This window comes from Phocoena phocoena, chromosome 11 (assembly GCF_963924675.1).
Source record: "Phocoena phocoena chromosome 11, mPhoPho1.1, whole genome shotgun sequence".
In the NCBI taxonomy this organism is placed as follows: domain Eukaryota; kingdom Metazoa; phylum Chordata; class Mammalia; order Artiodactyla; family Phocoenidae; genus Phocoena; species Phocoena phocoena.
Window position 1 is genome coordinate 95,715,196 of NC_089229.1, and position 13,916 is coordinate 95,729,111.

General features: G+C 56.8%; 1 protein-coding gene across 2 annotated transcripts in view; it reads right to left on the bottom strand.

Moving 5' to 3' along the window:
- CLSTN3 (calsyntenin 3) overlaps positions 1 to 8,013 on the bottom strand; it is a 28,349-nt gene extending 20,336 nt beyond the window's left edge. For both annotated transcript variants that reach the window (XM_065886625.1, XM_065886623.1), the window contains exons 1-8: positions 7,699 to 8,013; positions 5,268 to 5,390; positions 4,630 to 4,825; positions 2,836 to 3,044; positions 2,432 to 2,581; positions 1,989 to 2,174; positions 1,125 to 1,406; positions 183 to 295 (exon numbers count right to left, since the gene is read on the bottom strand). In XM_065886625.1, coding sequence (XP_065742697.1) covers positions 183 to 295; positions 1,125 to 1,406; positions 1,989 to 2,174; positions 2,432 to 2,581; positions 2,836 to 3,044; positions 4,630 to 4,825; positions 5,268 to 5,390; positions 7,699 to 7,762 — 1,323 coding nt within the window. In that variant the 5' untranslated portion in view covers positions 7,763 to 8,013. The remainder of the gene's footprint in view (positions 1 to 182; positions 296 to 1,124; positions 1,407 to 1,988; positions 2,175 to 2,431; positions 2,582 to 2,835; positions 3,045 to 4,629; positions 4,826 to 5,267; positions 5,391 to 7,698) is intronic.
- Between the last annotated feature and the right edge of the window lie 5,903 nt (positions 8,014 to 13,916).

Below are 13,916 nucleotides of genomic sequence, written 5' to 3' on the forward strand. Positions count from 1 at the left end.
AACAAGAAAACGGAGCCAGGGCGGGGGGCAGGGAGGTGTAAAAATAGTCAGGAACTGAAAGTGGAGATTGAAAGAAGGGACACAGGGCAACCCAGAAAATGCCCACCCCTGCCCTAGGACCTCCTCGCCTGAAAGCAAGTTACATCCACCCAGCTTTCCCAGGAGCCTGGCTCCGGCCTCACCTGCTCCAGCTTCCAGAGGAACTTGACTGGCCGGGCACTCTCCAGCAGAGGCCAGTAGAGAAAGGCAATTCTGCAGCCGTGGACGGTCAGCGAGTAGTGAGAGAAGCCGTCCTCTGAGGGCAGAGGATGGGGACAGAGGTCAAACACAAAGCATGGGCAAAAACAGCTTCAAAGCACCAGGAGGGAGGGGATGCCGGATTCTCTTCATCCCTTCAGGTTCTCTCTCTCTCTCTCTCTCTCTCTCTCTCTCTCTCTCTCTCTCGCTCATTTTCTCTCTCTCTCTCTCTCTCTCTCTCTCTCTCTCACACACACACACACACACACACACACACACACACAGAGTCCAGTGTCGGGCTTCTCTTGGGCACTCTGACTGGCCGAAGGGGGACACTGGCCAGCCTGCCCCCACTCAGATCTTTACTGGTCCTTTGGTTAATACAAACTTCATGGGCAACACTCCTTTTCAGGTCAAGAGAGATGAGCTCCGAGAAGAGGCAGAAATGAAAGAGCAGGTGAAGGCTGAGCCCCTCAATAGGGCTGTGCTACTGCCATAGAGGGCAGAGGTGTCCTGGGGGCTGGAGCCCACTAGCCCTTAAAGAAGGAAGATGGGGTGGTGGAAGAGGAAGAATGGGGCACAGCACTACTCAGGCTGTGACGGGGGGCTTTAAGGGGAGCAGGTCTGGGGGGCAGAGTCTGCTACACGTGGATGCAGGGTGATGAGACAGCTGCAGAGGAGGGCGGTGAGCGGTTCCATCACTGAGAGCAGTAGGATCCCAGCTTGTCATGCTGGGAGTAAATCACAGCAATACGAAACCTAGCACTGCTCTCTTACAGATGAAGAGAGAGGAGTGACACGTCCACAGTCACAGACTGGACGGTGACAGAGGCAGGACAAGAAGCCAGTCTCTCCACACTCAGACGGGTGCCCTAGGGAAGGCTCACCGTTTGGGACGGTGTTACACACGATGGTTTCCTCTTCCTTCTTGCCCTTGCTGGGGGTTACACCGTGCTTCATCCACAAGGACAGGGTAAAATGGTCACTGAGGCTGTCCTGGGGCCCAGAGCCCAGCCCAGCGGTGCCACCCAGTGGCACCTGCACAGCTTGGGTGCCGTTGAACCAGTAGATGAGGCTGCTGTCCTGGCTGTAGTGCACCGAGAGGCCCGCCGTCCAGTTGGCATTGGGGCCGGGCATGGGCAGCAGATCCACCTCCCCAGGGGCTGCGCCTGCCGGAGCCCCAAAAGGCACAGGTGTCAGAGCGGAGAGGCAGCAGATGGGAAACAGGATATGCAGGCAGGGAGAGAGGGACAAGGAAAGATTTCCCACAGCTACGCTCACCGCCTCTTCTGGCCTTTCAGAGATGAGAAAGGAATGGCTAGGAATAGCTCTCCAGTGACCTCAACTCCACTCGTCATCTCTCCCTGCCATTGTCCCATAATGTATCTGGTGCCTCTCTCGGGCCACAATTATGCATCTTTGCCACCCACATATTTATGTGCTCTTTGGACCACAAGAGATAGCCACATGCCGGCAGATATATACATCTATGGATGGGCAAAGGAAGATGTAAGACAGATTCAGTATTTCTGTTTTTGGTTTTGGCCATAACGCACAGCTTGCAGGATCTTAGTTCCCGGATCAGGGATGGAACCTGCTCCCTCTGCAATGCGAGCGCAGAGTCCTACCCACTGGACCGCCAGGGAATTCCCAAGACAGATTATTAAGAAAGAGGCAGAGGAGTTTCAGGCAGAGGCTGGGGGTAGGGGGCACAGGGGACAGGCCCGGGGAGCCGAGGGGAGCACACCCACCACAGAGTTTCCTCAGTGCCCGCTCTGAGTAGTTGTCACGGTCACAGCCCTTGGCCACATGGTTGGTCTGCAGCTCTATGGTGGCCTGAATGTTCCAGAGGGGTTCATCACAGGTCTCCAGGCGGATACCAGGGAACAAAGCCAAGCTCCCAGCGCCTGGTGCATATTCAATCCTTTTGTTCCAGCCTGCAGGGGTGAGAGGGAGCTGGCAGTGGAGATGGAGATGGGTAAGGCAGCCCCTCCTATCCATTCTGCTCTGGCCACATCCATGGACAGTCTCGGGCTCCTACGAAAATAGCCAGCCAGGGTAGGCAGCTACAAGCCTTCCCCAAATATCCCTCCCCTGACTCCTAGCCTAACCCCTGTGGTTGTCAGAAGGGATACAAAGGGACACCAAGGTGAAAGATGGGTTACAAGACAGGTCCCAGAGTAGAGTTCCTCACCTTGCCAGCTGGGTTTGCAGGTGGGCTTCACCTGGATCTCCACCTCAGCGTCATCCACCGCCCGCTTCTTCCCGCAGTCATAAGCCGTCACCGTAAACTTGTAGAGCTTCTCGCCACTGTACTGCAGCTTCTCCGTGTTCTCAATGTTCCCTGGGGTGGGGGTGGGGGATGGAGAGGGTCAGGCGCACTAGAGAAAGTCTGGGGAGGACTTGTGAGCCAATAGGGCAGCAGGTGAATTAGACAGCGGGAAGCTGGGAGGAAGGAATCTAGGGAAGGAGGCTCCACATCTGGGAAGGAGGGTGAGGAATGAGGATGTGAGGGACAGAAGTGGAGGGCACAGCCCCGAGATGTCCTGAGGGACACGGGCACCCAGGGCGGAGCAGCTGGGGTGGCAGGCGCCTCACCGTCGTTGTCGATGAGGAAGGGAGTGTTGGGCGTGAGAATCTCGTAGTAGCAGATCTGGCTGTACTGGGGGGAGCAGTCGCCATCGATGGCCTCCACCCGCAGGATGCGGTCATACAGCTTCCCCTCGGTCACGGCCGCGCGGTACAGCCGCTCCACAAACACTGGGGCAAACTCATTCACATCATTGACCCGCACGTGCACGGTGGCCCTGCAGGTGCCAGAGCGGGAGGAGGACGAGGAAAAGTCAGCCACAACTAGGAGTCCAGACAGGGAAGCAGAGCAGGCAGGACCAGCTGGTCCTGGAGCCCGGGGCAGTGGGCACGCTCATCCCCCCAGCCAGGGCACCAGGCACAGCAAGGGACAGGCACCACCGGGGAAAGGGTGACTGATGTACGGGGTGAGGAACGACCCCAGGGGATACCAGCGGCCAATTTTGATGACTTCTGTACAGAATGCTATAGGTTGGGGACAGCCACGCGAGACAGAGGATTCTGTGTCCAGCCGGTTGTTCCTTCATGAGAGTCAAATCCAATGGGATAATCAAGGAAGATGCAGGGGCTTCCCTGGTGGCGCAGTGGTTAAGAATCCACCTGCCAATGCAGGGGACACGGGTTCGAGCCCTGGTCCGGGAAGATCCCACGTGCCGCGGAGCAACTGAGCCCGTGTGCCACAACTACTGAGCCTGCGCTCTAGAGCCCGGGAGCCACAACTACTGAAGCCCAGGTGCCTAGACCCCATGCTCCACAACGAGAAGCCACCGTGATGAGAAGCCAGCGCACCACAACGAAGAGTAGACCCCGCTCGCCGCAACTAGAGAAAGCCCGCGTGCATCAACCAAGACCAAACGCAACCAAAAAATAAATAAATAAATAAACAAACCTTCTTAAAGAAAAAAAGGAAGATGCAGAATAAAAACCAAATTAAAAGCAAACACATTCAGGGAAGTGGCATTTGTACCAGAGCCACAAGTCATCTGACGTGTGCAGCGAGCAAGCTGGCCGTGCCCCCTCCCCCGCCCAGGCCCCCGCGGGGCAAGCAGAGGTTGGGGAGGGGCTAAGCCCTTCATGCGGAGCCCTGCCCCCAGCCCAGATCCTGGCACCCAGGGCCCAGAGGCAAGGGTTCTGTCTCTAAATGGGAAACTGAGTCATCACAAGGAGTGGTTTATCTCTAGTGCCTCGCAGTGGCCCAGGAGTCCTGACTGCCCATCTTCCTCCCATTCTCAAAGGAGAAGTGAGCTGGGAACAGATGTCGGAGCCCTGGGCCCCAGCCTTCTTCCTGCCGTAGCCATCTCCTCCCCACCTGCGCCCACTGCCGTGTGTGCGCATGCTCTGTGTGTGAGTGTGGCACACGCTGCAGACGGTGGGTGTGTGCTGAATGTACCGTCCTCTTCCTCGTTCTCTCAGCGTCCTGACTCCGGGTATTGAGCCCTTTCAGTGTCAGGCACTGCAGCGCCTGCTTTTTATACAAACCATCTCCTTTCATCTCCACAGTAACCTGAAGAAGTAGGCATCACCATCACCCCATTTTACAGACAAGGAAAAGCAAATCCAGAAAGGCTAAGAAGTTGCCCAAGGTCATAGGAGGCAGAGCCAAGATTAGACCCCACTGAGTTCTACCACGTGCTTCTGTCCCCTTGGCTGAAGGCTCCTGGACGACAAGGCCCCGTCCCTAAACCCCAGGAGCAGAGAGGGGAGGGGGTAGATAGTCAGTGACGGCGAGGACAGAGGATGGTGAGGGGCCTGGGAGGAGGTGGGGGGCCTGCAGCAGAGGGCAGGGGACAGGAGCGTCCTCACTTGTGGGACTTCTTGGTGTTGGCCCCGTCGGGGCCCTCGCCGCAGTCATAGGCCTGGATGGTGAAGGTGTGTTCCTTCTGGGCCTCGCAGTCCACGGGTTCCTTAGCCCGGATCAGCCCTTCTCCTGTCGCCTTGTCCAGGATCACAGCCTCAAAGGGCACCCCAGACCCATGGAGCCGGAAGCCACAGATCTCGCCTGGCCAGAGGGGGAGGGAAGGACGCAGCTCCTGCACCACCTCCAGGGTCTCCTTCCCACACTCGCCAACCCCCCTCAGGCTCCCACTTCACCTCTCCTTCCAAACCCCTGTCCCTTCTCTTGCACATGGAAAAGCATTAATTATCAGACAATCAGCTCCAACCCCAGCTTCCCTGAGCGGCAACCTCTCAGAGCCCCCAGGTATGAGATCTGGCAAAATCTGACTGCGTTGACCCCCACCTGCCCACGTCCTCCTCTCTGGCCCCCTTTATTTTACCACCGTTCTTCGCCGTGGCCCGTTTCCTCCTGGAGTCTACTTCTTCCTCTCCCGCCACGTCCACACTGCTCTCCCTCCCAGGACCTCCCCTCTCCTCCCTTGCCCCTGCCCTCCCACCCACTTCTCTCTATCCTACCCGCCCCCCTCTGCCCCAGCCCCACTTACCTGCATAGCGCAGGGGGGCATCCTTGTCCAAAGCAAAGAGTGGTGGGTTCAGCAGAACAGTGTTGTCGTTCTCCATGACGATGCCCTGGTATTCCGCCTCGATCCATGGCTTGTGCTTGTTGGCTGCCCCCCCCCACCCAGGGAGAGGAAAGGAAGCACCTGTGAGCCGGCCCTCCCCCTCCAGACAACACACTCCAGCATCACCACCCTGTCCAGCCCCTGCAGAAGCACCTACAGGAGAAAGGACTGAGGACAAGAAATCAGCCATGAAGGGAGTCAGGGTCTACGGGAGGTCACAGGATAGACAGTTTCCATGGCCACAGCCTGCCCTGGGGGGGAGGGGGACTGCCATGTCCCCTGGGAAACCTGGTCAGAAGGTGGAGACTTTCTTTAGGGATTTCAAGAGCTAGAGTGTGGACACTGGGCCTTCAGGGAGCAGTGGTGGGCCATCAGAAGGCCCTGGAAAAGGGAAGAGATAGATTAAGGGCAGAGTTGAGGTTAGGAAAAGCAGACTAGAAGCTTCCTGAGATCCTGATTGTTTATCATCTCCACCACCACCACCCCACTTCAATCCTGATCCCTTCTTCTCCCGGCCAAGCCCCATCCTAAGGCCATTCTCCCAGAGGAGAGGGAAGAGGAGAAAAGAGAGAAGGGAAAATATATAGGACAGAGGGAGGAGGACAGAGAGAGGCAGGGATGGAGCAGAGGAATCAATGCTGAACGGCTGGGCCCAGCACAGCCGACGTCCTCAGGGATTATCGAAATGGCCTAGAAACACGACAAATCCTCTCCCTGCTTCTCACCCTCACACCCAGAGAACACACTCATAACCAACACGGTCCTATGTCCCCCAGAAGGCCACCAAACCCCACACTCCCTGAGCCCCGCTCTTATACAGACTCATGGCTGAGTCCTAATTCTCGCCTACCCCACCCCTCTTCCCTTCAGCCACCAGCCAATCCACAGTGGTCGTGGGACTCACTCAGCCTCCAGATCTCCCCATCTGCTACCAGACTCAACTTAATCACGTCTCCTCCCCAGGACCAGTCTCCCGCCAGCCTGGCGAGGGGCTCCCTTCCCCTCACCAACGCCAACCTCCACTGCCTGCTCTGTTGAGTCCCATCAAGCCAACCCCTAAGCTCCCAAAGCACATCCACGATGGCCCATCAGCGAGACCTGGGCAGAGGAAGACATATCATCAGAGGGAAACTGAGTCTCCGAAAGGAAAGTCATCCCCAGTATGTCATGGTGAGCAAGCAATCCTGATTTCTATTCTTTCTTCCAGTGACATCCCCCAAAGCCTTCCGGTATCTGAATGCCGGCCCCTTCCTCGCCGAGGACCCACCATGACCCCCTTCTCTAGTGGCAGAGGAGAAAGCCACAAGATGGTGCCCAGAAGCCAGCACAGGAAGTGGCAGGAGGCTCGGAAGCCGGCTGAGGTCAGAGACTGAGCCGAGGATGGAGGGGCTGCGCACAGCTCACGCCCCACCCCACCCTTCTGCTGCCTTCCTCTCGGCCCCCAACACTCTCCTCGTGTCCATCTCCTCTCACTGACTCCTGGGCTCCCTGTTTTTTCCCTCCTGGACTTTCCCCTCCCCCTCTCCTCACCTGTTCTTCCTGGTTTCCCTTTCATTCCTCTTTCTCTCTCTTTTTTTTTTTTTTGGCCTCCACCTTGACCCTGGTCCACCCCCTTCTCATCCCCTCCCACACCTCATCTCCCTTCTCCTTCTCCCTTCCCCTCTCACCACTCAATTAACAGTCCCAGACACCCACCTCTGCCCTTCCCTGCCCATCTCCACCTACTTGAGCCCTCGGCCCCCACCCCCTCCCTCCCTCCTGGTCCCTCGGACGGCCTCACCCCGCTGAATTTATCTGCTGTCTGCAGAGAGGGCAGCTCTGGTAACCCTCAGCCCAGCTGCATGCAGACGGAAGGTTATGGATGCAGAGGAACACGCCAAAACATACGTGCTCCGAATTGCTGAGCTAGAGGGAACAGTTTCTCCCCAGGATGGGATGGAGAGGAAGCAGATGGATGTGCCACACACCCTCAGCCCCGGCACACCCCGGTGAAAACGGAGACCCGCCCAGAGATGTGTATCGCCCCTCAGGGGCAAGTCCTTCTGAGACCTGAGATAGCTCCAGGAGGGAGAAATTGGGGGAGGGGGAGAGAGAGAGCCCAGGATGGGAATGGGGACCAAATGGGAGCAAGAGAAGCACATGGGTAGAGATGGACCAGAGAGGAGGATGTGGGAAGGGGGATGCGAGGGAGAAGAGAAGGGGGCAGGTCTGAGAAAACCGATGGGAAGGGAGGTGGTCTGAAGAACCACCTGTCATGGGTCAGGGAGCCTTAAGGGCTCCTGCCCACCCCGACCGCCCCCCACCCCCCGCCTGAGACCCCTCCTTCAGTGCCCCCGCCCCCCGCCTCACTCACCTTTGTTGCAGGAGCTGGAGGGGAGCAGGGAACCGAGCAAGAGGAACAACAGCAGGAGGGTCATGGTGTGGCGCGGGCAGCTTCGGGCCCCGATCGCGCTCCCCCGGGAGCCTCAAGCCCGCGTATTCCACCTTGGGGGAGGGATGCAGGGGCTCTCCAAGGAGGGGAGGAAAGAGAGCAGGCAGCAGGGCAGAGACAGAAAGGAGCCTGCCGTCCACCCTAGTCCATAGAGCAGACCTGAGCAGCCCCCCAACCTGGGCGGCTGAGGTGGGGGACTGGCAGTGGCTTCTTCTTCGCTCTGGAGCCCCGCGTCCTGGCTCTCTCTCTCATGCCCACCCCATCCCCGCTACTGCAGGATGACGTCAGCACGGCCAGGCGAGGATTGATGGGGCCGCTGGCCAATCGGGTGACTGGTGGGGGGGCAGGTGCTGCGGGTGGGTGGGGGTGGGAACCAATGGGACCGGAGAGCAGGGTTGGGAGAAGGTGTTAGGGCTTTTTCCCCTGACTGCAATCTGGGGGGGCAAGGGAACTGCGGGGGCTGGGGAGGAAGCTGGAAAGCCGTAGAGGGGGTGGGAAAAAAGAGGGCCATGGGGAGAATGAAGAAGCGAGATGCCCGGGGGTGGGGAGAGGAGACGTCAACGGAGACCTGAGGGAGGCGAGGAGGGACAGCATCCACGTCACCCCACCACCACCATCACCAACTCTGCATTAACCTCTTTTCACAGCTCATTCCATCAGCAAGTCCCTGCTGGGTGCCTCCTGGGAACCTCGCAGTCAAACCCACCACCTGACCCCGACCTATGCTAGCATTTCATTTCCCAGCCCCAGGTCTCTGAGGAAGCCACGGGGTGGGCAGCCGGGCCGTGGACCCGGCTCTGGGACCGGAGGAAGAGCGAGATATTTGCGCTCACCCTCCCTCACCCGCTCGCCCCAAATTTCCCACCTTAAACCCTGATGAACCAGCCCAGTTGGTTCTGAAGCCAGGGAGGCTGGTGGGTTCGAGAGGCAAAGAAGAGTGCGCGTCTGGGGGGAGGGGGGCAGGGAGTGCGGGGCGGGGCACACAGTAATTGAGGCGCACCGCCCCCCGCAATGGGAGTACATCTGGTAAGCGTGGGCTGGCCAACGACTGGGGACGCGGGTGGCTGACGGTACCATCAGTGACTCCAAAAGGAGAGGGGAACCTCTGGGTCCCAAGCCAAAGCGCGTAGAGTTCTCCCGAACAGCCAAGCGACTCCTCCCTCACCTTCTGCTCCAGCCAGACTTTGTCAGGCCGCTGACGGCCCCCTCTGCGGTTTCTCTGCTCCCCTCTTAATGCTCCTATAGGACAGAGTCTGGAAAGCTAGTGTCGGGAGCCCCAGCTCAGCGACGCTGTCTGAGGGAGCTGTAGGGGCCAGCGCTAGAGGATTTTCCTCACTGGGGCTCCCGGCCAGCTGGCTGTCCCCCCTTCTTTCCCCACCTCCTCCCCCTCTTACCTTTCGGGATCCCCGACTCACTCCAAGATCTCAGGATATTGTTAGAACTCACCCTTGGGTGAGTCTGAAAGGGCGCCCCCCTCCACCCAGCAAGACCAGCTCCCTCCCAGGAGAGGCTGCCTCTGGAGTCTCAGGACGGTTCCCAAACCTGCCAGAAATGGGCTGAAAGCCAAAACTGACCTTCGGGAAGGCTCAAGTGTAGCCTGACCGACAGCCCCAGATCCTGGTCCAGGTTCCTTCCTCAGGAAAAGCCGAGGTCAGGCAAAAACTTGCCAAGTCCCTGGCCCTCTGTGGAGCTGCAGACACCAGCCCCACACTCATCACCGGCGGGGGGCGGGGGGGGGGATCTGGCAGGAGCTCTTACTGCAACAGAGCCTCAGCTCTATAAAAACCCTGGTAGCACAGACCTTACACAAGCTGCCTCTGTGTGTGCAGAGGCTGGCCAGGAGTCTCCCAGCCCCACCTGTCAGATGACACCCCCTCCTTCCTTGCCCTGCCCCCTCTATTCTCCTGAAATCTTGACCTCCACCTTGGCCAACCTCACCGGCTACTACTGCTTTGTCTCGCAGCAGAACTTGGAGAGCTACCTGCAAGCTCTAAGTAACCGCCTCACCCCTCCCGAGCCCTTTCACTCCCGTTCTCCCCTCTCCCTTCCTGCCTCCAGTCCCATTGAGGAGGGGGGATGCGAGGGTCCGACATCGTGGAAGGGCTGGGGGTCGGGGGGCTGGGCTCCTCTTCTAGCCAGGGGCATTGCTAGGAAGGAGTAAATCCACAGTCCCACACCTAGCCCAGGGGATGCTCCCAGCTCCAGGCTGCTGCTGCGGGTGGAGGAGGCCCTGGCCAGCTGGCTCAAAGGACCCTTGTCCTAAGAAGACAGCCCCCGTAGACATCAACATGGCTCTGCGGGAGATCGCGCCGCTGCTCAAGCCAGACGAGGAGACTGACCATCGGGGCAGCCACGTGACAGTGAAGACCCTCAGCACCTTCCGAAACTAAGTTCTGGAATTCGAGGTGGGAGTGGAGTTTGAGGAGGACTTGAGGATGACGGAGGGACGGAAGCTCCAGGTACCTTTTCTCAGGCTGGCGGGGAGGGGGTGTGGATGGGCAGGGGGCACTTAACAGAGTGGGGCAAAATAAAGTGACCTTTCGCATCCAGAGCCGGGAAGTGATGACCACAGCAGGCTATGAAGTCCCTGGGATAGCAGGCTCCTGATGTCCCCCACCCAGCCCCCACTCCCTCCAACTTCTCCCCTGCGCCCTCTTAGCACCAGCCAACAGGGCAAAAGGGGCAGGTCACCCTCAGGCCAACGAGCAAACATGTGCTCACCCTCTAGCCTGTGACCCTGCGGACACCACAGTCTCTCTTCCCTCAGCCTCTTTAACTCCACTCTGGTGCAGTCCTTTCTGCTTCTTACGTGTTCCTTTTGGCCTCTTTTGCAGACCCTAGTTCCCCTATTAATCCCTTAAACTGGGAATTTCCCCCCAGTATTTTGTTCTTGCCCTTCTCTCTCTTGTCTGTATACTATCCACGGGCTAAATCATCTACACGCATGTGTTCGGTTACCATCTATAAACTGCCTTGGACACAGATCCTCCCACCAGAGGCACCACCTGAGCTCCAGGGTGAAGTTTCAACTGCCTGCAGAATGTTTCCATCTGCATGCCCCAAGGTCAAACCCAAAGTTCTGATCTTCCTATTCCTGCTTTTATATTTACCGTCTCCATCAGTGTCAACGACCAGCAAGACCAAGTCATTACCTTGTGTTGGTCCTGCCGGCTGTTGTCACAGTCATTACCTTGTGTTCCCTTACCTCCATGCTCCCAACACGGGCACGCATGTGCACACACACGCATGCACACGTGCACCACATGTAATTGGTCAGGAAGCCTGTGTAACTTTTCTGTGCTGTCCGGTATGGTAGCTACTAGCCATATACAGATATTGAACATTTGAAATGTGCTATCAGTGTGAAATACACGCTGAATTTTAAAGACACCAAAAGAGCGTAAAACATCTCAGAAATTTTATATCGATGACATGCTGAAATTATAATATTTTGGAGATTTTAGGTTGAATAAAATATATTATTAAAATCAATTTCACCTGTTTCTTCTTGCTTTTCTAATGCGGTTACTAGAAATTTTTAAAATTATATCTGTGGCTTGCATTTAAGACCTACTGTACTTCCATTGAGCATCACTTGTTTACATGGCTCTTATCTGTTCCTTCCTAACCCTTCTCTTTGTCACCACCTTATTTCAGGCCCTCATTTCTCATCTGATGCCCAGTCTTGACCCTCCTCTAATCCACTCTGCCTACTGTAGCCACAAGGATCTATCTAAAATGTAAAAATGGGGTTTCCCTGGTGGCGCAGTGGTTGAGAGTCCGCCTGCTGATGCAGGGGACACGTGTTCGTGCCCTGGTCCGGGAAGATCCCACATGCCGCGGAGTGGCTGGGCCCGTGAGCCATGGCCACTGAGCCTGCATGTCCGGAGCCTGCGCTCCGCAACGGGAGAGGCCACAGCAGTGAGAGGCCCGCATACTGCAAAACAAACAAACAAACAAAAATAAAATGTAAAAGTGACCACGACACTCCCTGACTTAAACCCTTTCAGTGACATTTTGTTACATTCCAGGTAAGGTTCATACACTCCACATTGCATCCAAGGGCCTCCACACAAACATACTGGGTTAGAGCCCCTCACAACTACCTACTCTTCTTTCTTACCTCTACACTGTTTCTATCCTTGCTAGAAAGTTCCCATCATCTCCAATCTAATTCACTGCCTTGAAGACGCACTCCCTCCCCACTCCCACCGTCAACAGTCTTGCCTGGTATCACAGATACCTACCAACTGTTCCTCTATCTGATCAAGATTCTGAGCTCCCTGGGAATTCCCTGGTGGCCCAGTGGTTAGGACTCCGCACTTTCACTGCCAGGGCCCTGGGTTCGATCGCTGGTGAGGGAACTAAGATCCCAGAAGCCACATGGCACGGCCAGAAAAAAATCCATAAGATTGTGAGCTCCTTGTTTAGGGGGGGCCTGTCCTATTGGGGGGCCTAACAATGGTGATTGGAAGGTCCAGGCCCACCCAGCTGTGATTTAGGGGGTTGATCCTTCATTCTCAGGGACACTGCAGCTGCCCTTGAGACTGAGAAAAAGGAGAAAAGAGATTCCCTGGTTGGCTCCCAACCAATCTCCCTTCTTTCCCCAAACCTCCTCCGGGTCAGCCAGAAGTGGCAGGGAACAAATTCTCCCTTCTTCATCCCCTAACCCCCAATTTCACGCCCCCCCATGATCGTGCTTCATCCCTGCTCTGCCCAAATGGTCACTGTCACCAACAGTGAAAGAAAGGAGTGGGGGACGGGAGTCCTGGAAGGAAGGGACTGGAGCAAGACAGTGTCTGCTGGAGGCAAAGCAGGCAGCCCAGCCAGAGTGAGCTGGATGCATTTGGGGTGTCCTGCCCCCCAAGTCTTCCTTTATTCCCACCTTCCCCCATAGACGACTGTCACCTGGGAAGAGGAGTAGCTGGTATGTGTAGAGAAAGGGGAGGTCCCTGACCAGGGCTGGAGACACTGGCTGGAGGGAGACATGTTGTATCTGGTGAGCAGGGTGAGGGCTGGGAGAGGAGACGCAAGTGGGTGTGTCTGAGAGGGGGGCCTCCAGCTAGGATGCATGCCCTTACTCAAATCAAGTCAGTCTGCTACTCCAGCCTCACCTCTCTTCAAGGAAGGCAACTAAGGAGGGAAAACAGAAGCCCTGGAAAGAGTGGAGAGAGGGAGAAGTGGAATGGCCAAGGTGGGCCCTGGTTGTAAGTCAGACGCATGTCCGTAAATCATGACCAGAGACATGGAGACTTAGCCACTTCAGTTCCCTGACCCAGCTACCTTCCTTCCTCTGGGGTGGAAAGCTGAGGGTTTGCAGCAACGATACAATTCCCCATACATCGAGTACTCTAGCTGATGTATCCTGAAGGATTCAAAGGAGGTCAAGGACGTTGAGAAAGGGGCTCGGCTGGCAAGAACCTTCTCTGTCCTTATCATTCCTACTCTATCCCCAGGAAATGACTGCAAGGGATGCAGTGCACCAGCAGGTCTTCAGGAAGGTCAAGTAGCCGGAGAGGACCTGAGGGCCCCCCCGGACCACGGCAGTCCCCAGTCTCCTCTTGTCTGTGTCCCCTTCAAGCCCAGATGGTCCCAGGTCAGCAGTCCCTTTCTCAGGCCACTGACCCTCCCTCTGCATCCCCCCTCCCTCCACCCCATGTTAATCTATAACTTGCAGCCCCCAGGCCAAAGCCCTTTCTTTCTCACACTCCACTGCACAAAGCGACCACATATCCAGTTCAAGATCTGGCCTCCTGGATGAGAGAAACAGGCAAAGGGGAAAGGAGCCCAGAGAATAGCGGATCCCCACTCTCTTTCATTCATCTGGCCTCTTATTTTCCATCGAAGAACTCAACTTCATTTGAGCATTAATGGAAACATACTGGTGGACCTTCTGGAAAAGTGTGACTGGATTCAAGAATTTAAACAGGAGCTACTGGGAGAGGTTTTTGGTCCATTTCCTTGTCCTTCTTCTCGAGAAACCTCATGGGCTCAACAGAACCAGGCCCAAGGCATGGCCCCAGCCACACAGAGTTCAACAGACCACGTCGACCGACATCTAACGAGCCCTGGCCATTGTATGCTTGCATCCTACCTGTTGGGGAAGAGGGACGGGTCAGGGTGAGACATCTGTCCAGTGC